General features: G+C 53.5%; 1 protein-coding gene across 1 annotated transcript; it reads right to left on the bottom strand.

Moving 5' to 3' along the window:
• Nucleotides 1–8,204: 8,204 nt before the first annotated feature.
• On the bottom strand, nt 8,205–21,621 carry RBBP8NL (RBBP8 N-terminal like; the record flags this gene model as incomplete). The annotated part of the gene is made up of 13 exons (XM_084271495.1): nt 8,205–8,376; nt 9,645–9,765; nt 10,091–10,146; nt 10,676–10,739; nt 12,656–13,463; nt 14,473–14,636; nt 16,090–16,172; nt 16,642–16,808; nt 18,038–18,110; nt 19,139–19,251; nt 19,616–19,711; nt 20,228–20,270; nt 21,555–21,621. The coding sequence occupies 13 exons, from the start codon at nt 21,619–21,621 to the stop codon at nt 8,258–8,260; spliced, it is 1,974 nt and encodes a 657-aa protein (XP_084127621.1). The 3' UTR covers nt 8,205–8,257.
• Nucleotides 21,622–23,844: the final 2,223 nt, after the last annotated feature.

Genomic DNA, 23,844 nt, shown 5'->3' with positions numbered 1-23,844 from the left:
TCTCCGAATGAGCCTCAGCCGCCCGGGCGGGGCGGCTGTGAGCGCAGCGCGGCCGGCAGCTCGCACGCTCATTGGATGCGTCGCGCCGGGATGTAAATGAGCCCGGCCGCGGCTCCGCGCTCATTGGCTCAGCTCACCTCACGGGGAGCCCCGCCGTATTTTCGCCGGCCGGCGAGGCTCTGCCGGGTCCTAGCGCCGGCGCGCAACTGTTGCTCCGTCGAGCCAAGCAGCTCGGTGGTGCCCCCGCAGGGCGGGCAGGGCCTGGCCCGGCACAGGCCTCCATTGGCCCTTTCCACGGGGCCGGCACGCAGGCAGCCCCTTCCCCCTTCAGGTATGTCCATACCGCAGCCACAAGCCCGCCGTGGCCCTGGACAGCCACCCACCTTGTCTCCACACAAACACCTGCCATGCCCCTTGGTATGGTTATTTAAAAGCTTCTCCTCTCCCCAGCTCCCCACCCACACTCCCAGTGACTCTGGTGGTCGCCCATCCCCAAGATCTCCCCTCCTTCCCGCAGACAGGGAGGACACATCTACTGAAACCGTTTGCACCGCCTCTAGGAGAGCAGATGAAGGCAGTCACTCCTCTAGCTCCAGCCCTGCAGCCTGGGACCCAGTCCTCTGGCTTGTGGGGCTGGGGTAGACCAGCCATCCCCAAGGGCACAGAGCTGAGTGTGCAGCACGGATCGCTGTGCGTGTGCTGAGGCTCACTGCCAGCCCCCAAAACCTACGTGGAGGGATGAATCCCCACACCTCCCTGATCCCAAGGCAAAGCTGAAGCAGCCCTGATCATAAGCTCTATACAGGTAAGATAGGTGGATCTGGGAGCGCATAAATTAAGTATTTATCTCCACAAAGTGACCCAGCAGGCCACTTCCCAGGTGTATTTATACTGCACGGCGCTTAGGCACCCAAACAGATGTCTGGAGCATCCTGCATGGTGCTCTGACCAAGCAAGAAAGATGCTTGTGCCAAGTATGACAGCTCTGCCCTTACCACCATCCTCGGAGGGCATTAACATGCACTGACGATGTCCATCTGACGAGGCCTGGAAGAGGAGGATTGGGAGCTTCGCTGGGCGTGACGAAGCCTCTGGCACTTTGAGCACCCAGGTGTGGGTGCTGGTGGGTCTGTGTTCCTCTGCAGCCAAAATACCCCTTGCAGAGCCCTGTGCTTCCCACTCCACAGGCTCCAAAGCGGCTTGTGGCCCCAATGGGATTTTACCTATGGACATATCAGACCCAACTGGCCATTAGCGAGGGGTTACTGGGCTGTTTAGAGTTAAGCAGGTATTCATGTATTTGCAATAGCGGACCCTTGGAATGGTAAATGCTTTTGCCAAACGTGCTTAAGCAAGCTACATGTGAGCCCTTAATATTGCTTGCAGTTTACACAAGCAATCAAAATGTTGTTTGATGATATGACCTGAAACGTGGGCACTGAATAAAAGACGTTGAACCTGTCCTAGGAAACACATAGACGCATATGACTGTTTCATAAGATCCTTTTTTGTACACTGGAGGCATCAACATTGGTCTTGCCATATTAATAGCGCTTAATAATAAAATAATAATATTATTATTAGGACAAGAAACATAAGAATATTTTCTTGTAGCCTTCTATAAAGAGCTATTAAAATAATACAGTGAAATATAAACTCTCCCCTTAAAATCCCAAGAATCCCCTCAGTATTTTATGATATTCAATATAGGTCAGGTTTAAAGCCCAAATTATTTGGCAGAATCATCTCATATCGCAGCTGTGGAAGAAATAATTTGGGATAAAATGGAATTAAAATCCTTCCTGCTGGCAGGCTCATCAAATAAGCCAAGGGATAAAAGGGCATGGAAACCCAGCTAGGCTCCTGCAAACAATTCTCTAGAACCCAAGACTGGATTAAAAAAAAAATACTTTGTTTTTCATTCTTTCCTTGTAAAAACAGCTGTAGGATGTAAATCGTCCCACTGAGTCAGCGCAGGATGGAGCAGAAAGAAGCCAGCCCCCATAGCTTAGTGGGTTGCTAACTTCAAAGCTGAATGTAGAGGTTTGAATGTTGCTGCTGCTAACGGTGGGGAGCTTTCATCTACATCTGACAAGCCAACGAGCTCAGGGTGTATGAGTACAGCGGGAATGTTGCTGCATTTCAAGGGATCTGCTGATGAAACAGAGGGGCAGCATCGTTTCCATGAGTGGCAGGGGCTGGGTACAACCCTGAGCAGCCCTCACTCCCACTTTTCCTACAGCGAGGGAATCTCTGCAGTGGGTGGGCAGGTGGAGGGAGCCTGAGCTCTATTTCGACTGGAGATGCTCCTAATTCATAAGGGAGGAAGCTCTTTTGGAGAAAGGCTGGGCTTGGCATGGTGCTGCTGCACGGCAGGTTCAGGTTCTGGGCTGGAGCATGCTCCCCCCCTCACCTCTGCATAAACCCTGGGCTAACAGAGACACAGGTAGTTTCACATTTACAGCATCACTGCACGAACCTAACCTGTTACTCTGAATTGCCATCACTTAACTCATGCTGGTTTTGTTCCCAGGGCTCCTGATATACCTTCAAGGAAGCCCTGGACTACATGGATACGTGTCTGACCAGCCAGGGGCTGCTGGAGTAAGGGGCTGGTCTGCCAGTCCTTATTCCAGTATGATGTGGGGAACAGAGACACCAAAGTCACTGAGATTCCTCTGCACGCAAGATCTGCAGGGTTTGCTTTAAGCATCTGGTATGAGACAACATTTTAAAGTACATATGTGGGCTGGGTGTTATATTTTTTTGCAAAATCATGGCCCAAAATCAAGCAAAGATAAGCAGGTCAGGAATATATTTAGACAGAACCAGAAGAACAGCCTTCCAGTTGGAAGAACTGTTGGTATTAAGATCAGGCACCAGAAATTTCTGTACCTGTTTTTCCAGCCTAAGTGGGGTGTGGATGGGGATCCAAGAAGCCTCACCGGGGACCGGGGTGGCCTCTGGAAGCCCAGGAAGATGATGAGTAAGGGTGTCAGAGCTTACAGTCTCCTCTCTCCTGAACAGGCTCTGACCTGAGGTCCTTGTCCCAAGGATCCTATCACAGTTGCCCCCTGTTAATCCCTGCCCTTTAATCAGCACACCCAGGGGGACCAGTGCTCTTTGGAGCTAAGCTCCACACTCCCCACACCCATCTAAGGACCAGCCACTGTGGGTTTGGGACTAGGCATCCTCCTGAGCACATCCTCCCCCTCCTATTTAATGCCTCAGAAGATGCCTGGAGGTACCAGTATGTGAGAACTTGTGAAACCCTTCCTAACCACGCTCACGTGTGGGATCGCTCCCCATCTCCATTGACACATCCATCATCTCCACCTCCCTCCTCCTACATCCCAAACCCACCAGCTGGGTTTCACTCAAGCTGTTGGGCCCCAGCAGCTGTGCAACCTGCAATGGTTTCAATCTGCCTCCAGTCAGTCCCAGTTGGGAATCCTGGGCTGTCTCAGCCGCTGCTGGCTGCATCGCCTGGCTTCCCGGGTGACGCAATCCTCTGCGCTGGCTGCGGGTTTCATTACAGCCAAACAACACTCCGAGCCCCAGGAGGCAAGCCTTGCCAACAGACCTCTGCACCGGGAACTCTGTGCCTTGAGAAATGACTCAGGCTCTCCTGCACGACATGAAGTGTTTCAAAACCCCCCCCGGAGCTGGCTGATTCCATCGTGTGGCTCTGCGCTCGGGGCTCGCGTCATGAAAAATGGAGGTGATGTCTAACAGGAGGATTTGGGAATGAATAGATCAAACCCTGGGCCACGTGGCGCTGCCGTTGTTCATAGGGCAGTAATTTTCATGGGAGGATCTTGTAAAGTGTGTTTTGTGGAGAGATCCCACTGGAGATCAGCAGGTCTGGCAGCGGGGTTGGGAAGAGCGGGGTGTGCAGCACAGCCCCATCACAGAATGAAGAGCAGAAAGCCATGACGCCCAAGTGATGTGTGAGGAACATGCTCCAAACTGCCTACAATATACTTTGAGATAAAGGAGCAAAGGGACTTCCCAAATCTCTTCCTCCCAAGAACTGCCACTGCATGCTGGGCTTGCTAACCCTACCCATGACTCCACAGTTCCCTTTCAAAAGGTAAAAAGTCTTGCCCTTGTGCTGTTTTGAACACCCAAGTCGTCCCTGTCCTCTCCAGGCTGTACACCACAGAGGCTGCCTGGGCACATCCTGCCTCCTTCACACATGCAGGGTGCATCTCACCTTGGGAAGGACTTAGACAAAGTTCCCAGCCCACTTAAATTCCCCCAGGTAGGACTTAAGGAAGACTTCAGCAATGCCTGATGGAGTTCTCCTGTGGTGAACTGAGGACTGAAGCTGTGTTTCCAGAGCCAGTGCTATCAACAGGCATCACTTGCTGATCAGATCTCGGTTAAGAGTGTTTCACTGCAGAGGGGTGCTGAGCAGCCTGATGGAAAGGGCGCAGTTAAGACACCTTTGAAATACCTATTGCCACAGAGGCAATATGACTGCAGGAGATCGTAAGGGGGGGGCAATTTATGTGCATGTCTCTATTTTTGGTGCTTTTAGTTCCTATGTTGCAGCCAGCAGCATCCCCAGCATAGTTCCCCTTTGCTTTGAGCTCCTAGGACATCCCACTACTCTGCGCAGCGCTGGCTGCATTACACACACAACAGGGGAACCTTTGTGCACTGGCAAGTTGGGGCTTCCCCCCTGAGATGGGTATTTATATTCATGGCTAGACTTATTTCTTACAAAATTATACAAACGGAGTCTGGAGAGCAGCTGAAAGCGCTGGTGCACGGGGAGGAGCAGGAGGGTCTGCAAGCTGAGATCTGTGCTGGGAGAATGATGTAGAGATGCTTAAGGACCAGCAAGCAAGAGAGCTGCGTTGGTCTGTTATCAGAATTGTTTGGCTCGATGGGCAGCGAAGGAGCCAGACACTGTTTAGGATGGACTAAAGGTAAAACAGAAATGCTTATGCTGTTGCTCTTCCAGATTTGAGTGCAGTTTCAAATCCAGTCCCTGACCTGAGCAAACCCAAGCTGTGCTCTGAACCTGTTCCTCTGGGAAACCAGCTCACTGGCCCAGGCATCCTACCTGCATCGTGTCACTGATGACATCAGAGCTATACTTTGTCTGAACAAAATGAATGGGAGCTGCCAGCCTCTCAGGAGGACTGGTCTGTGTGTAGGACAGCTTCTCTACCGCTCTGTTGCTCTGTGGGTTGTAACTCTAAGGGTCATTTCAGTGACTTTTTGGAGGTCATTGCATAGAACGGCCCTTCTCGTGCTGATGGGGAATGTGGCAGCAACAGCGCTGGGTTTAAGGCTGCCAAAAGCACAGATCACTGGGACTGGCACGTGGATGCTGCCTGGAGTCATTAGCCAAACGCTGGTGAAGCTGTTTAGGAGGCTGATGTGTTCTCAGGGCTGAAGGCTGCCCAGCACAGTCCTGCAAACACCAAACCTTCAGCAGAGCTGAACCTGTGCCTGGAAAATTCTGTGAAAGCTCCGGGATTCCTCGCTCAGGTCTCAGGTTTCTCCCTTACAGCTCGAGCCTGAGGCTGCCTGTGTATCACCAGATCAATCCATACATTTATCTGTCAAGAAAGACTCAAACAAGAGACTGACAGGCATAATTATGAGAATGAATGGGCTTCAGCAATTACCTGTGTTTCTCCAACATGGTGGGGGGGTGGTAACAGCAAGCCAGGGGCTGGGTAGGGGCAGAGTTTCTGGGGCTGGATCAAGTGCAATGTCTAAAGTTTTATTTCCCTGCTGCTCGCTCAGAGAAGCACTTTGCTCAAAGCTGGCAAAACTGTAATATTATTTTGTTATAGCTCTGGGATTGCCCTAGCTATGGAGTATGTGTCCCTGCCAGCCCCACAGACACGTCCTGCACCGAGATACGAGGCATCAGCTGAAAATGCCTGCTGGAGAAAGGCAAGGGGCAACACCAAAGGAAGGAGAGTCCAATGAACGAAGGTGAATTCAGTGGTGGTCTTGTGCAGTGGGAGGAAAAGAAAAAGTTCCTTGGAAAACAGAAGGAAATTGAGGAGTCCATTAGTTTTTGGCAGGACCTCTGCACGTTTTGCTTATCAAGGGATAGTCACAGGGAGGGGATTGTTTGAGAGTTGCATAAAAGTTCCCTCCCTCCTTCAGTCCTCCTGACCCTAGCCAGCCTCCCTGCAGTCTGAGAGGCCTCTTTATGGGGTTACATTTCAACTCCTCTATTTTTTTTTTCCCTTTCCTTCCTGGATGGAGTATTTTTAAAAGACAGATTTCTCCTGGTGACCAGGCATGTTCTGCACTGCTCTGGGTATTGCTGCCCCCTGCAAGTCAGCCTGAGCAAGGGACAGACAGAGTGCTGGCTCCCTGGGATGGAAAGGGGAAGGTGTCAGTTGTGGCCATCATCCAGTTTCCACAGCCATGATCCAACAAAAGCTTGGAGCAGGGATGGATCAGCCCTGAACCTGCACCCCCTCCAGCTGCCTGTCCCCTCCTTGGGCCAGCTCCTGCATGCTCTGTCCCCATCACAGCACTGAAACACGAATGAGAGAAGGATGGTACCGGGCTGAGCTGGTCCCCAGGAGAAGGTGATGTGTCAGTTGGGGTCTGCCCATCCCGGGGGAGGGGGGGGGGGCGGGTATGATGAGAGCCCTGGGCTCCCTCCTGGAGCCTGCAGACACAGGGCACCACCGGTGCAGCTGCTGCTGGGGATGGAGATGCTGCTCTCCCCGTTAGACCCATCAACACCTTAAAACCTGGATATCTCAAGCATTTCCAAGCACAGACCAGGACACTGGTTCTCAGAACATCTGCTGCTGGTGGATAATTCAGAAGCTGGGACTTAGCTCCTCGGCACAGGGCATGATGAAGGGGTTGAGCCCAATGCTGCCCACAGCCTCTAACTGTGGCTTTTTCTGGGTGCTTTTTCTCCCTGCTCCTTCCCTGGTCCTGGAGCTGGCAGACCTGATCCCCCCAGTCCCCTTTACCTGCTCCACAACCATGAGCTGCCCAGCCTGGACAGACCCAGCTGTGACCCCCCAGGGACTGAACAGCATCCTCCTCCCAGCTGGGTGCTGGAATGACACCCCCAAGCCCTGCAGCTACCCTGACAGGACAGAGCCTGGCTCCCTGCCCCTGCTCCCTTGAAGCTTTTTGGGGTGACTTTGGGTTTTTTTTTTGCTGCTTGGGGATGTGGAAACACACTGTGGGGTGTGCAGGAAGGATGGTCTTGACAGGTCAGGCACTTGGCTTGCTACACTTGGTCCTTCACTCCTGTGAATGGGCACAGACCAACCCACATTTAAATAGAAATACTTGTGGGTAAAGGAAACAATGGTGCACTGGGCAGGGCAGGAACTATGTCTGGCACTTCTCCTCTGGCCTCCCTCTATTTCAGCCTTGTGTGCTGGGAACAACCCAGCCTGGTTCCTGGTGCAAAGTCATGGCTGCAGGGATGCTCACTACAGTCCTCCTCATCCCATCCCTGGCTGGAGACCAGGAACCTGATGCTGAAGGAAAACCTGCCCCTGTTTAACACATGTTTAAGAACACTTTATCCACAAGCCCCCCACAATCCTGCAAGGTCAGTGTGAACTGCTGTGAGTAACAGCTGAGTCCCAGCTGCCTTTCCCAGGCACGTGGGACACCTTGGGGAGAGGGAGCACACAAGCCCTTCCTTCCCATGCTCTTCTCCCTGCCCTCTCCAGGGATGTGTCCTACCTGCCCAGCCACATGCTTGTTGCTCCTCACTGAGCTAGGAAGGAAAGCCACAGGCTTTCTCCAGGTTGAACAAGACCCACACATGTACAAACCTGGGTAGGGATTTAATCAGTGCAGGTTGGTGTGTGGGTGTTCAGCTTGGTCACCACCCTGCAGCCAGCCATGGGGACGTGGTACATGAGGAGTGGGGTCTGGAGAGTCTGTTGTCCTTATCCCAGGGACGAACATGGTCCCGATCCAGGGTGAGTGTTGCAAGGAGGGGGTCTCCTCTTCCTGGCACCAGTCTGAGGGTCTGCTGCAGCGCAGGGCTGGGGGTCACTGAATGTGCTGCTCCAGCAGCAGCGACCTGGCTGCTCTGGGTATCACCTGCACAGCTCTTGCTGGCCTAGCCTCTTGATTCATGCTCAATTTGTTAATGAGTCCTTATGAATTCCCCACTGCCTGGCCCAGCATGCAGGAGGAGTCGCTCTCCCAGCATGGGTGGGATGCTGAGGTCTCTGAGCTCTCTTCTTTGGTCTGCAGTGTTCATGTTGCTTCTCATCCTGCCCTGCTGTTAGCTCTCCTCAGAGGTATCGTTGTGGGAAGCTGAGCAGTTCTCAGGTTCCTTTGTGATCCCCGCTGAGCACTGTTCCACTATGGCTTTCTTTCTTCCTCTCACTGACTTCTTAGCTCCTGTAAACAGCAAGATGAGCGCAGGAGTTAACCACACAGCAATGGATTGACATGTATGGGGTCAGCATGGCCTCCTCCCGAAACGGGGACAGCACAGGAGGCAGCAAAGCTCAGCAAAAGAACGATGAAGAGAAATCCCTCTCACACATGAGATGCACAGGGACCTGGGGAGGCTGCTGTGACCCTGAGAACAGAAACAGTGTGAAGCAGAAATAGGCAGAGAACTGACCGGGTGCAGGAGTGCACCTGAGAGGGTACATCCCAGGCCAGCAGGATGCATGTCTTGGATTCCTCCCACTTCCAGCGTGGTACATGGCACACAACCCATGCTGAGAGGGGTTATGCCTCTCTATCACCCCATTCCTGCCACAACTGCATCCAGCCCTCACTTAGGACATCAGGACATCCCTATCCAGTCCTGGAGGGTCGCATGGTGTCCGTCCTGGGGAGCACAGGGCAGCTTCCTCCCCATCCCTCCAAACAGCTGGTTTTGAGGAGCAAATCCTCTTCTCTCTCAGCGGTGGGGTGTTCCCTGAATGAGCAGGCAGCTCCAAATGCTGTGCACAGAGCAAAGGGCAGCACTTGCCTGTTACACAGGCTCCCTTCACGCTCCAGCAGCATCCCTCTCTACATTTATAACTGGGTCAACACCTCCTCGTCTCTCCCACCAGTATGAAGGGGTTAGTAGCTGGGTATTTCTGACAGCACTTCCCAAGGCTTGACACACACACCGACTTATCCTTGCCCTTATCAGGAGCAGTTTTCACCTGTAGGAAACTCGGGTACAACACATTCCTCTGTCAGCAGGGAGACCTCCACAGCCACACTGGAAGGTCACCAGAGATGGCAGAAACCTTTCTCTGAATGTCAATAACTCACTCCTGGGAATTTGGCCTTCTCCAGTCATCACCTTCCCAACTGGCTAAGCAAACACAAGGGACTGAGCCCTGTTAGCTTAGGTGCTCAGGAATGCCTTCCAGCCACCCTGCCTGGGCTCCTCTGGCTAACCATTAGCTGGGGCTCCTCTGTCTGGAGATGGAACCATCATCAAACTGTGGTGCAGCATCTCTTATCACGGGGAAACAAAGCACTCTGCTGTACCATCACCCTGGGCAGACATTGTTTGCACCTTGGCATGCACTCAGCAGGGAGGCACACTCTTCTCCACTGCAGGGAAGGTGCCCTCTGGTATTTCTCACAGGAGCCCCTCAGGAAGCAGCAGAAGCTGTAGCCCTGAGCTGATGCCCTGAGAAATTCCTCCTGCTTACCTTTTGCCCAGGGATCCTGTCCTCTTTTTCTCTTCTTCTGCAGCGCACGAGCTTTGTCTTTGGGGCAAAAATATTTCCCTTCAGCCTGAGCTTCTTGTAGGATATCATCTTCATACAGGGCATCCACCTACACCAACAAAAAGAGCAGTCAGTCTACAAAGTACTCCTCTTTCCCAGGTAACTGATGGCCCAGTGGCACTGCTGGGGACCTTTGTGACCATTGCTGCAGTGGGGACAAATGCTGCTGTCCATAAGCCCTCTTGGCTTGCTGGAAAGAGTGATGTGTCCATCCCTCAGCAACAGGTTGGGTAACAGTGTGGGAATGGGGTTTGGCACCTCGTGTAGGAAGAGCCGGCACCTCCTTGAATGTGCTCAGGAGAGGACAACCCATCTTATGCCTCTGGGACCTGACAGCCTAAGCTGATGGCTGAGGAGAGCAAACGCACCTCGCTGTCCGTTGTGTCTGGCTCCTCAGATTCCTGCTTCCCAGATTCAGCATCATCTAAGGAAACACAAAAGGAGGGGTGGTTTTGGCTGGCGGGGGGCCCGACAAGCTGGCAAGCAGATGCAGAACCACCAGCCCTGGCTCTGGGAGCCATCGAGGCAGAAAACAGATCCAGCAACAAACTGTGCTGTAAGCAGAGGCACTCTGCTTGAAATGAATGTTTATGGGAGACCCAACGGGACCCTGTGGGAACCAGGTACCAATAAATCTGTGTCTGCAGGACTTTGCTACCCCACCACTGAAGTGCTGCCCCAAAGTCCACGGGCACGTGCAGGTTGGGAAGCTGAGGGGTGTTTAAAATCCCAGACTGTTTGAGACCCACGTGGGGAGAAACATGTCTGGGCAGAGGCCAAAAGGGATGATCCTGAAGTTTGCTGCTGGTCCTGGTCAGCGGCTCGTGGCAGGGAAAGGTGTGCTGAGGAGAGGAGGAATGAGAGGTGGGGATGCTGCTTCCCTGCCCAGCAAAGGGATTTTGTGGCACACAGGCCCTGGGGCTACACAACCCCAGACACGTATGAGCACGCACCAGACACGCACCCAACCTTTGCAGAGAGCGAAGCTGTCCGGGCCTTGCCGGCAGCAGCATCACCCTGCATGCACCCACAACAGCACAGCCATGCTGGTGGAAAGGGATGGGGACAGAGCTGTGCCCTCCAAGGGGCAGCAGCATCCCAGGACCTCAGCACTTCTTGCTCTAACTCTGCTCTGGACACCCAGGTCTGGCTGGGACGGTGGGACCGGGGGCAGGACAGCTTCCCTTGCTGCTCCTGCTCAGGTGGGAGAGCTGGAGGTGCTGCTTCCAGTGCTCCCAGAGCCCCAGAGTCCCCTCTTCACCTTATCCTTCTGCAGGTTAAGGGTCACTACAAAGTGCAGAAGTATTTGTGTATTGTTTCCTGGGCTTTGTGTCAACCTTAAGGTGAGAACTGCAGAAAGCCCTGCATTCCCACACCCAGAATGTAATCAGCTGAGATTCTTCTGCCGTGATGATATCTGCTGAGCACGTAAATCACAGGGGACCTCCCCCCTTCCTTCCCCCCCCCCTTTTTTTTTTCCACTGTGCAAAATCCTTCTCTGGAGAGTGTTCCCAAACCGCTCTGGCACGCCCAGACCAACTAATCCAGGTGAACTCAACTTTCTGGCCAAGCCAGTAAGGCTGGTATGGAGTAGCTCTCTGCTGACGTGCTTCCTGCCCTGCTCCCCATGGCTGCTGCCTCCCACCCACCTGGGCAAACCTGGTGCCTGTGATCCACGGTGGTCATGCAGGGAGAAAGCACCACGTGCCCCCAGACTAAAGGAACTGCTGGTTTTGGGAATGGAAAGGGCTCCTCTGGGGGGTGGAGCAGGGAAAGGGAGGAGCGCATCCTGTCCTACCTGCTGCAGGTACTGGCACCCTTCGCTCCGTGCTCAACACTATGTGCTGTGCCAGCATGGACCACACTTTGGAGCAAGGGGACACAGGTGGGGATGGTTTTTCCAGACCTTTTACATGTTTCCCATCTCTTCTGGGGTAACTTCTGAGCTTCTGCTTCCCTGAGGGGGCCAGGTAATGCTGGAACAACAACCTTGCCTCATGGCAGCTCACTGTGGAGTGGGTTTTGCCAGTGAGTTGGTGCTACTCTGACCTTCTTTAGCTCCTGGAGAACTCCACATCACCCAGCAGCTGAGTACAGGGTGCAGGATGGTCTGCACAGTGGGCAAAGAAACCCCATGGGCAGCTCCTGGTCTGTGCTGGGTAGAAACATCAGGCTTTTCTCCCCAACAGCCAGGGTTATTTTCTCCCTATAGATATTGAGCCTGAATTTAGGGCATCCCTAGGGTTGAAAATTGAGCCCTCAAGGACAGAAATGTGTAACCTGAAGTTCCCCAAATGGCCTGAGAGAGCTGGGAGCCAGGAGCACCTGAGTCCTTGGAAGGGTGTCCTGTGCTGGTTAGCTCCTGCTTTGGCTGGTGAGACAGACAGAGCCCAGCATGGAGAATTCCCAGCTGTAAGGTTCCTTCCCCAAAATGCACCTTTTGCTCTCGCCTTCTCAAATGTCACGTTTGCCTGGAGCTTTTTACCTGCTTCTTCCTTGGGTACACGGACAGCCAGCCTCACCCCGGTCTCTGGAAGGGCTTCTGGGCTGCTCAGCGTGCAGCTGTTTGCCAGATGTGCCTCTGAGAGTGCGAGCTGTAGGATACAGGGAGCACACATGCTGTCTTTGCCAGGCAGGAGCAAAGGGCCATCCCCAGCGCCCACGCGATGTCTGTGACACCCATGGGGACAAGCACACGTACTGCCTGTCCTTGGACTTGGGCACAAACCCCGCAGGCAGTGGAGGGGAAGGGAACTGGGGAACAAGAGCCAGGGCTGAGTGGCTGAGGCTTTGCCCTGTGCAAACACATCCCTGTTGGCTTCAAACACAGTGCAGCCATCATCCCATTGGACGTTAACAGTGGTTGTGAGGGTGCCAGCACCCATTCTGGACCCCCAGGTGCCATGGGTGATGCCGTCACGAGCTGTACTCACCACTGCTGCATCCTCCTCATCCTCCTTGACAGCACCAGGCTGTGCCCGGGCAGCACCGGGCCAGCGGCATGGGAAGCGCAAGGTCCCCCACTCTACCCCGTGTCCCTCGCAGAGGCTGCGGGCTGCCAGCACAGGGGGGCTCTCCCTGGGGCTCGGCCGTGGGCTGCTGGCCCCCCGTGGCTCCCGGCGGCTGTGCCAGCCTGTTTCCCTGACACGGCTGGAGTCTGACAGATCCAGTGGTGCATCTGTCCCATCGTCCCTCGCCACCTTCACCTTTCCTCGGAGCTCAGAGCCGTCCCGGCTGAGCCAAAGCTCCTTCTCTTCCTTCCCATCTGCATCATCCTCCAGGAAGGACTTTTCCTCCTTGCATCCTGGTGTGATGCCCTGCCATGGGGAGAGGGGCTGCTCCTCGGCTGGGAGCTTTGGGTCTCCGTCTGCCCGCTGACCTGCCTGGCACTGCTGCATGAGGAACTGCTGCAGGCGCTCGCTGTGCTTGAGGAGGCGCAGCTTCTCTTCCAGGTGCTGGTCCCTCACGTACACCATGGCAGCAGGGAGCTTCAGCAAGGCTGCACGATCTTCCCAGCTGTCACGCGACCGCGTCCGGCCGTCCGTGTCTTTAGCCTGGAGCAAGCGGCTGGAGAAGCTGCTCCCATCCCGGTCAGCTGAGGCACAGTTGCTCACCAGCCCCAGCTGGTGCAGGGAAAGGTGCTTGTGGAGGAGGCAGAGCTGCTCCTTCCTGGTGGTCAGCTGTAGGTTTTCGTAGGATGGGGCGACTTTGGGGGAGTCTGGTTTGCTTGCTGTTAAATAACTAAAGCAGAAAAAAAAACAAATCACATTAATTAGAGAATTTCTGTGTGATTTCTCAGCTCGCACAGGTGATGTGTGTGGTCCCTCCTGCTTTTTCTGTGCCCTGGTGTGTGTGTCATGTTCAGGTGCTGTGCTGGGGACAGGAGTCCTGGATGTCATGGGGGCCAGGCAGCTACCAGCAGGTCTCCCCACTGCACACACAGCAGGAAGCCACCACCACCCCACCACCTGACATCTCTCCTGTTCCTGGGCCACAGCAGCTCCAGCCAGGGGGTTGAGCAAGTGGGGGGATGCAGTGATCACTCACATCAGCACTGCTGCTGAGAGGTTACTTGACAGCCTGAAGCAGCCTAACTACCCCCACCAGGCTTTTTTTAGTGCCTTGGTGGACCTGAAGACCTCCAGGACTGAGGAGCAGCCCACCCTCCCCAACCTCACTCAATGGGAGGATTTTACAGCCACACTAAGAAGGTCAGTATGGTGCATGAACCTGCCCTGCAAACTGAGTCCCTGCTATTGCTGGTTATCTGGCAGCTTCCGTGTGCAGGAGCTTTTCCTGGGAATGCTCAGGAGATCTACTCCCACCCTGGGAAACACACTGTCTCTGCAGGTGAACTCAGTGGCTTTGCTCAGCCCTCTGAGTTCAGTGGGGAGGATGAGCCCTGGGAAGCGCTGAGCCCTGCAGAAAAGCCCATTAGAATAGATAAGGAGGAGCAGGGATTGAGGCAGGTCCTTCTCCTCCTGGCTGGAGGTGGGTGGGGGCACCCCGTTCACTGCTTTACGGGTCTGTCTGATGAAGCTGGTGTAACAGGAACCTGATCTTGTCACACTGGATTCCAGTCATTTTTTTGCTGGTGTTAAGTGAGAGACCCCCCACCCCTTCCCAAGGCTGGGGGACAACTCTGGACAAGGAGGTGGGCAGATACAGAGAACACCAAGCTGTCTCATGGGCCCAGCTGCAATGGGCCGTGGATCAAGCCCACACCATGACCCATGAGCAGGTCACTCACGCCTCAAGGCTGGGGCTGTGCTCACGCTCCGGTGGGAGAGGGGTCTTCCTTGCTGGTGGGGTCACTGCTGCCCCAGAAGGGCTTTTCTCCAGGAGGCAGGGTCTGGAGCCAGATCTCACCAGGGCGATGGTTCCATGCAGCTGGTTGGCGATCCTCTGGGATGCCTGTGGCGGGGGAGGAAAGACCAGGTGAGACATTCCGCTCTGCTCCCCAGGCAGTGTGTGACTAAGGGGAGCCTTGCTGAGCAGAGACGCAACTCTTCACTGGTGTGAGCAAGGCAGACAGCTCCCAAGTGCTCTGGTGGATGTAATCTGGCCTGCAGCTCAACCATATTTTTATTGGTTTTCCCAGGAAGCTTCCCCTTCACGCTTCCCAGTGACACCCACAGTAGTCTTTATTTTCTGGCTGTGCTGATTTGTAGCCCAGGAGATCTTGTCCCTCTCAAGTCAAGCCACAATCGAGTGTCTTAACCAAGATAAGACCCCACAGATTCCCTGACCCCTAATCAGGCCACTAGACTTCCTTCATGCAAGCTCCTGGCACCCACTGGTTTCCAGTGGAGTTCCTGGCTGCGAGGCCAGGACATCATCATCTCCTTTTGCTCTCATCAAAGGCTCACCACATGTTCTGACTTGACTTTCCCCTGCCCACCTGGAGATGTCACCAACCCTTCCTGCCATCCCTATTAATTATCCTCATAGCCTGCCTGCAGTCTTACCAAAAACCCTTTTCACCTGCTCTTTCAAGTGTTCAGGAGAGTTCAGGTAAGCGAAGCCTGTGCCAAAACAGAGGCATCTCTGTGGGTGTGTTTGTGGGCTGGAGTTCCCATGATGAGGAACAGGGCTCCAGGTCTGGCAGTCTCATCTCCCAGTGCCCAGTATCACCCAGCATCCCTTGGCTGACACGTATTCTCTGGGTTTTAAAGGCATGGCAGGCTTGCATCGATGCATAAAACTGTGACCACCAATGCCAGGCCCTCTGACAACACTGATATTCATCATGCTGCAGATGGAGAGACATCTGTGATGCTCTTGGGCAGGGCTGCTGTGGTGTGTTTGTTCTCAGTACCCGCAGTTCCCACAGTTTACATGTTCTCCAGGCTTTTCCATCACTCATAGTGCTCCAGCTCCTTGTTTGCCCAGATAATGGACACCCAACTCTATAACTTAGGATGAGCTATGCTGAACTGTAGCTCAGCACAATCTCCTTGGGTCCTTCACACCTCAGAGCTTTCCCCAGCAGGACATCTAAGAGAGGAACCAGCTTGGTGAGCAGAGGACTTAAGGATGCTAAAAGAGGACTTAATGATGCCAAACGTGATGTCATGGAGGACAAACAGGGGAGCAAACAAAGGTGTGCATGCTCACAGTGGGGACAGGAGCTTGTGCCAAACTCCCAGTGCTTTGCTTGTAGTGGTTGGCAGTTCCTGCAGACGATGCATCTGGCATTTGGTAGGTGCCCTCTTGGGCTCTGGCAATGGCAAACTCCCAAAGTGTGGCTATTTATTTTACTCCCTAAGTGTCTCCTACTTGTTCCCTATCCTAGTCCACCCCCCTTTGATCCAGTTCAGATGACCACAGCGGTGGGGAGGACACCAGCCTATCTCCAGCAACTCACAATCTCTGCAAGGCTGACTTCTTGGAGGACAGTGCTCGGGGAAGTCCTGCTCCTGGGAGAGCTTCTCTGTCCTGAGGGCTTTTCTGCAAAACAAAGACACAACCAGCCCCTGTGACAGTCCCGTGGCAGGCTGCCCTGCCCTACTGTGAGCTGGAGCCCCACAGCCTCCCAAGGACACCTCTGACTGACACCAGCCACCTCCTCTGGAGGATCTTGAGCCAAAATTTCTGTCTGGCTCATGCCACCACCTGAATGAATGCAGCCTATGCTGCGTGTGTGGGTGGCAGCAAGGTGACATAGTCTCTGCTTGAAAGGGGTGCTGGGTCCACACCTGCACAGCGCTCATCTTAAGTGAGGGCACCCCATCCCTCTTGCCCTAAAGCAGAGCATGTTTCTCCCCTGACATGCAGTGGCCATGGCAATGTCTATCTGAGCTGCCGGCAGCTTGGTCTTTGCTCTCCAGACCCTTTCCCAGAGCAGCTTTGCACCACGGCTCAGTCACTCTTCCCATCCCCAGGTCCCCTGAGGGCAGTGGAAGCCAGTAGAACCCACCTTCTCCCAGCTCAAGGCCTGGCACATCATGGTAGGCTTCTTCTGCTCCCCTGTGAGCTGCTTTCTCGCTGTTGGTGTTCCTGCTTGTTGGGGACAGTAAAGCCAAGGGGGAGCTGGGAGTTGAGCAGCTTTCTCTGGAGGTGATTCCTGGGGTCTTTGTCCTGTCCCTGTTGAAAGGAGAAGGACACAAGTGAATGAGAAGGGGATGGAGAAGGAAATCACCTGTTTGGGAGCCACTGGGAGTTATAGAGCCCCACATGCAAACATATACATATGTATGTGGATATACCGGATCCTCAGACTCATCTCCTTCCACTGCAGCTTATTGCTGGCTCAGCTGCAGCCTGGAGCCTGGGTCAGAGCCAGCACAGCTCAAGGTCCGATTTCCCCACTTGCCTGTGGGTAACGTCGCAGGAAGCCACAGTGTTGGGTAAGCCAGAACCCAACTGTGGCTATTGCAAAAGCTCTGCGAGAACCTGGATGGCCCTGGTTGGGCTTTCTGCCTGATACAGGGGTGGATCCAGCACAGGCCATTGTCACCCTTCACCCTATCGAGCTGGTGGGACTGATGCTCTTGGTCACCACAAGAGAGTTGCTGAGTCTTGGAGCTCTGCATTTATGTCATGGACAAAGTCCTGGCTGTCCCCTGATGCTGAGATGGGGGTATTTGGCTGGAAATCTTCCTATACTGCAGCCCAGCAGGAGTGCTCGGTGTCCAGCAAACCCAGTCTGATCCACAGCTCCAAAACTCCTCAGGCCTTGGGAAGCATCAAGGTGCAAAAACTAGAGTTTCTCTTTAAGCAGATGATGCTTCTGTGCTCCAAAGAAAACATATTTGTAAACTAATCCCTTGGTGCTAATTCCTCTGGACTTTAAACCCTTGAGGAATGAGCTGATTTGTATGTATTGGCCAGCCTGGCAGGTTACTCAGCTTTCAGCACAGCTCTGCTGGGATATGAACCTGTTGGAGCAGATCACTTCTCTCTCCTGACCCCAAGACCCTTGCTTGTCACTCTCCTTCCCTGCAGACACAACCTGCTTACTGCAGACCCCCTCTGGCTGCTGCAGGAGGGGAGTTGGTGTCATGGGAAAATCATGGAAGCCCAGGTTGAGGTCGGTAGCCAAGGCAAGCAGCCCAGGGCTTTGCTTCCTATAGGAGGGTGTCAAATACTTGTGTGTGTCCCCAGACTGAATCCCTGGATGCAGGTGAACAGTGAACAACGGTCAACACAGTCTTAGAGACCATTACTGCTTCTAACATCTACAGAATCCACGGGAATTAGATGCTAAAACACCCCCAAGGATGCCACAGTGCAGACATAGCTCTGCTTGGCTGCAGGGATGCCTCTGACCTCACCAACACCCTGTGATGAATGAAACCCAGGAGAGCACTTACTCCAGGCTCCGGAGCCTCTTCAGTTCTTCCTTGAGAGCTTTGTTCTCTTCCCTCAGGCGGTTCAGCTCGTTATCTGCAGGGACACAAGTTGTGCTGTGAGGGGAGAGCTGATGCTTTTCCCAGCTTGCTGGGGTGCAATGGGGAAGAAGAGGGAAGTGCACCAGGTTTTGGGGGGATGCCAAATTTCCTTCCTTCTCTGACAACATGCCAGGGGCTAAGGGATAAAAGGGAGCAACTTTCCAACATGGCTTTGGTCAGGATTGGGGGTGGGGGGTGTGCTTCTTGCAGTTGGTCCAGCTCAGGGAGAGAGCAAAGCCCAGAGTAGGGATGGCTGTGGGATGGACACAGCATCCTATGTCTGCCTCCGATGAGTGGGTGCTGTGTTAGGGGAAGGGCTGGGGGATTTGGGGGGGATCAAATGAAGATCCAGAGGGAGCTGTGAGCACCCAGCAGCTGGGCACCACAGTGAGGAGGCAGTGAGCAAGAGCAGGCAGGCTCCTGGGCAGGGTGAGTTGCTGCCTCTGCTTGCTCCCTGCTCAAAAGCAGCACTTGGGAACCAACAGCATCTCTCCACCCCTCTTATGCCTTATTCTCCTTTGCCTCCATGACCCTCCCAGAGCCAGCCAGATCCCCTGGGAAAAGCACCCCAAGCTCTGCTGAAGGCTCGGGAGAAAGTCCATCACACATGTTGCTTGATTTTCAGAGCCACACTGTGTCACTGCTGTGACTTTCCTGCCCATGCCAGAGCACTGCTTCTGTGGTGCCAGTTGCCTCTTTGGTCCAGGCAGCTGCCAGGCCCTGGCCAGCTCGGTGCTGCTCTCCCACAAGCATCTCTCATTTTCTGGAGGTGTGGAGGGCTGCAAGTTCCAACCCCCTCCGCTGCTTCATGTGAGTGATTACCCCTGCCTGGGGGGTAGGGGAGGATGGACTTCCATCCCCACTCCTGGTCAGACCTGGTTTTTCAAGGTTCCCACACTCACACTGGCACCTTCCCCTTTCCCCATCCCAAATTCCCCCCCAAGCACCCAGTCACAGTAAGGGCTCACATGCCAGTATCAGGGAGAGGCATTAGCTGAGCTTACAGCAGGCAGTGGTACGTACTGAGGATGAAGATGTGCTGCAGGCTCTGGAAATGGGAGGTCTCGTATTCATTCTGCTTCTTTTTTGCCAGCTCCTGGGTGACCATGCATCTATCACAGAGACCTGCTCGCAGCCTGGAGGGAAACCCACAGCCAGCAGCTTGTTACCACACAGATCTCACAGGGGAAATAAGCTCCTGCCCTCCTCACAGAGAGAACACCCAGCCCATCACCCAGAACTGCTGCGAGGGGTTACCACCCATGCTCCAGCCCCGGCCCTTCCAGACCCCCAGCTCCAGTCCCACCACCACCACCAGGAAAGCTCCTCTGCCTGTGCCCAGGCTCCCCCAGCTCTCCCAGCAGCCGAGCATGAGCAAAAGAAAGGTTGATGTGCTACATCCACTTCTGGGAAGACAGCAAAGTCCAAACTCTCCCCCTGAGAGGGAGTTTTTTTACTCACTGCCACTGAAAAGTACCCCATAATAAAAACAAACCTTACCTGTTTTCTAACACCTTTACGTTTTCTTTAAGGACCTTCTGTTGTTCCCTTAATTGGTGATTCTTAGCAAACAACTCTTCAATTCTCTGAGCATCCCTAATTGATGAACAAAGAAGAGAGAGTTATTACTTTTCTCTCCTAAATCTGTGCCTTTACCTGCAGAGCCTGCCAAGGGGAAGAACTTCTGCCCTGAGCCACCCTGCTCACACCAGTATGGCTGAATTTCTTTTGTCTGTGTGGCAGAAGGGGAAACAAATTTGTTAGAGCCCAGACGCTGCCCCATGACACCCACCCTTGAAGCCAGCAGCTTGCTTCGTATCCCACTGTATTGCCTCCCAAGAAAGCAAGTGCCCATTGGTGTGAGCATCATTTCCCAGTGGAAGGCAAACTGGAATGGGCTGGGATCACCCCGAGCCTGTCTGTGCTGAGGACCTGCATGGCACAAGTCATGAAAAGGCTTGAATTTGGCAAAGGCAGAAAGGGAAACAGCGCTCTCTAAATCAGGCAGCCTTGGAGGGGTGCCAGGAGGTCTGAAAATGAAGTGGGGTGACTTTCCTTCCACCCCTCCCCATCCCACCGTGGCGTGGGTAGAGCTGACGTGGTGTTACTCACCGGCACTTCTCCGTCGTCAGCTCCGCCAGCTTGCTTTGCAGGCCTGGAATAATTAGCAGAGATGGAGAGCTGGGTATTTATTGCCAATTCCCCAGCTGCACCGAGTGCAGGAGGGTGCCTGGCTTTGCACAAACCTCCCCAACTCACACCCCTTACTGCAGAGAAGTACCAACACCCTGCCTGTGTCACACAACCCCGCGGTTCAGTGCGGCTGGAAAAGCTGTACGAAGTGTGTGCACGCTTTGTGTTTCCACCAGTTAACCAGCCCATGTTTCCCTCCCACCCCCAAAAAAAGTCTGTTTCAGTTTTGCTTCTGCTTATTTCTTGTCCCAGCACGCGTTTCCCGGGTGGGCAGTGCTGTTCTGTGCCTCTCCGTGCTGCAAAGCGCCTCGGGAGGTATTTGCAGCTGAGCAAGGATGGCTTGTGTTGATGGAGCTGCAGATGTTGATGGATCTGCAGAGGTTACATCCTGTCACATCCATTTTATGCAAAGGAGATGCAAATGTGTGGTTGGAATTGCTCAATGGTTTCCTTTAACTCTCACTTGGCTCGAAATTACACACGAGAAGAGTGAATCCATAAGGCAGAACCCTCCAAAAGCACTGCTGTTTTCTTCATGATACTGATACTGGGGATCATTCTAACAGGAAAACAATTGGATTTGGCATTTGGTTGCTTAACCTGATGGTTCTTCCTTTAATAATGTATCACACGAGGAACAATTTATTCCCTGGAGGAATAAACTATCCAACCTGACTCTAAGGTTTTCATTAACAGAGCCTCATGGTCCTGCTGTTTGTGCCTGACAGAGTATTGCACCTCTACACTTGCCCTTCAATCCCTCAGTACCCAAACACACTCCAGCCTGCATCACTCAGAGGAGAAGCCAAGCGGGTGTACGTGTCCCTTCTGCAAACCTCCAGATTCACCCTTACCACAGCCCATGGCAGCAGGAGCAGGAAAGGAGACAAATCCTCTGTGATTAATGGCTGGAGCAAGCAGGATTCCTGCAGGTGGGATATCTCCAGGGGTATTGGATGCAGAAATGCCCTCTCTCTTCTGCTCCTCCTCATCATTCAAAACTATACCAGTTTTCTCAATATATACCTCATTCTCCTCTGGGATAAGATGGACAAACCACAAGAAGGTGCCATCTGATGACACAGTGCCCCAAGGGCCAGGCTGTGGCCCTGTGTCCCCACCCATCCCCTGGGTGATGCTTGCACCAGCACCTCCTCTCTTCGGATTATCCAAAACCAAACAGATCAAGGTGGCATTACAAAGAAATGAACCTTGGCCAGTTTTTAGCCTTCTCATGGCTCCTTACCTTGGACCTCTTTCTCATGGATTTCCTTGAGCTTATTCAGGAACTCTGCAAAACTCTCTGAGGACATATTCTGGGCTGTGCCTAGCACGAGGATGGCTTCTCCTTTCAAATTATTCAGGTTTCAGTCTAAAATAGAAACAAAAAAGTCAAACAAAGGAGAAGCATCTTGTGGATGTGATGCTTGCATAGAAACAGGGCAAAGCCCAAGTCTAGAAAGTGAAATCCTTCACCAAACCACACACAAGCACGAGGCAGCAAGCTCATCCGGGCACGTGTCTGCTGTCCACCCTGACTCAGCCCTGGGCTGGGGGCATGGGCAAAGTGGGACAGCACTGACAGTTCAGCTGAAACATCATGTTTTGAGCTGTTTAAATCACATTTCTCTGGGATAAGGCAGAGCGAGACATCTTCTTGAGGAAGGGACTGAAAGGCTTGTGTTGGGACCATGTTGCTGCGGGGAGATGATGAGAGAAGCTGTGGCCAGTCTGGTGTTTGAACCTGGCAGACCCATCTCCCACTGGGTCCCAAGATGCTCCCATGCATCCTTCCTCCCTCTGGCACCATGCACAGCTTCCATGGAGGTAGCACTTACCACTCAGCTGCCCGCTGTCATCGCTCAGGTTCTTCACATGGCCTTGCTGGCTGCAGCCTCTTCAAACCCTTGGGAGACACCAAACTGAGTGTTATTCACCCCATTTTACAGAGAAACCTGGAGAGGTGACATGAGAGCTGAGCCCCACAGGAATCCTGGTGAGTGGAGAGCTGATGTTGGTGCAGTGATGGTGGGGCTGGAAATGAACTGGGGCAACCTGGGGTGTGCTGGCTGCCCCCAGCTCCTCTATACTGGGAGCAGTGGCCCAGGTCCTGTCCTGGACTCATGTCTCTGCTCCACCTGCGCCTGCCTCAGTTTCCCCATTGATGTTACAGGGTTATTAATGGTCCAACATGCTGTGTGCTCTCACTTTTGTCTGTTCAATAAGCCTTGAGAATAGATAAAGGGTTCTGCTTTCTTCTAAAAAAAGCCCTTGCCTTTTTTTTTTTTTCCTAAACCCCCCTTTCTTTTCCCCTTTTTGGGTTAAAAACATCCCTAAGCAACAGAAGAGGTAGAGAGCACCCCATGACACCCCTAGCTCAGTACGCTGGGAAAAGCAGGAGGTGAACAAACAGCCTGAAAGTGAAGTGGTTATTTTCTAAGAGTTCTGCCTGTACCCCACAAATTCTGAACTTACTAGTAGGGGTGGAAAGCAGAAGGTTTGGTGATGAGAAAGCTCATGACATCATTGATGACCCCATTCATCCCTGAGATGCTGGTGTTGGGATAAACTTTTTGCTTTCCATCAGCCAAAGCCTTGGGAAGTCTCAGATCCCCCAAAATAGCCATGGGACCAGGTCCTTCCTGGACCGTGGTAGTACTGGGGTGTGGCTTCTGTCTGAGCATCCCTACAGAACACTATGGAGGGTCCCCAGCATTCGGGCAGGAGGGATTTCAAACCCCTGAGCAGGTCAGCAAAGCCCAGGGTGTCCTGGAAGAAGAGGGACTTCCACGTGGGACCTTCTCCCCAAAAGTCATGCTGGGTTCCTGAGCCATGGCCAGCAACCCTGTTCCTGACAAAGCACGTGGGTGCTCAACCTTCAGCCACGCAGCGATGACCAGGCAGAAGACGACTTCCCCTCCGTTGTTCAGGGCTGCAAGGCTGGGCTTTGACCCAAATTTTGCAGCCCCATGGCAGCATGAGGAAGTTTCTACAGGGCTCCAGCACGCTCCCAGCCCAGCTCCCTGCCGGCAGCCTGCCTGTGCCTTTATCTGCATGCAGAGCAGAGGTGTGCCAGATCACCTGCATATGCAAGATGTGGGCACGGGAAGCTGGAAGGAGAAACTTTCCCCTAAAGCACCTGATTTTCAAAAGAAATGAGGCACGTGCCAGCAAGCAGGGAGCTTGGCTTGCATACTTCTACCATGCTTGGATCAGCAAAACAGCTCTGTTGCCTTTGGAGCAAGCGAGAGGAGATTGGACTGTCTGGAGAAACAATTAAATTAAAAAAAAAAATATATATATATTCATCTCTCCTGCTTCACTTCTCTGGGCTGAACCCACCCTTTCCCAGGGCTGGTGATCTCTCCCAGCAAATAGAAGCCACGTGAGGCACGCAGGGTGGCTTGTTACGGCTCGCGCCGTTCCGGATCATCTGCTGTGAAATGGGATTGGGAACTGATCGCTGCTGCTCAGCCCCAAGAGCCACAGCTGAATAACAAGCAGGGTTACTGGTTCTACTACTGAAAAAAAACCCC

Source organism: Gallinula chloropus, assembly GCF_964237585.1.
Source record: "Gallinula chloropus genome assembly, chromosome: 16".
In the NCBI taxonomy this organism is placed as follows: domain Eukaryota; kingdom Metazoa; phylum Chordata; class Aves; order Gruiformes; family Rallidae; genus Gallinula; species Gallinula chloropus.
This window is presented reverse-complemented; position numbering and strand designations above follow the sequence as displayed.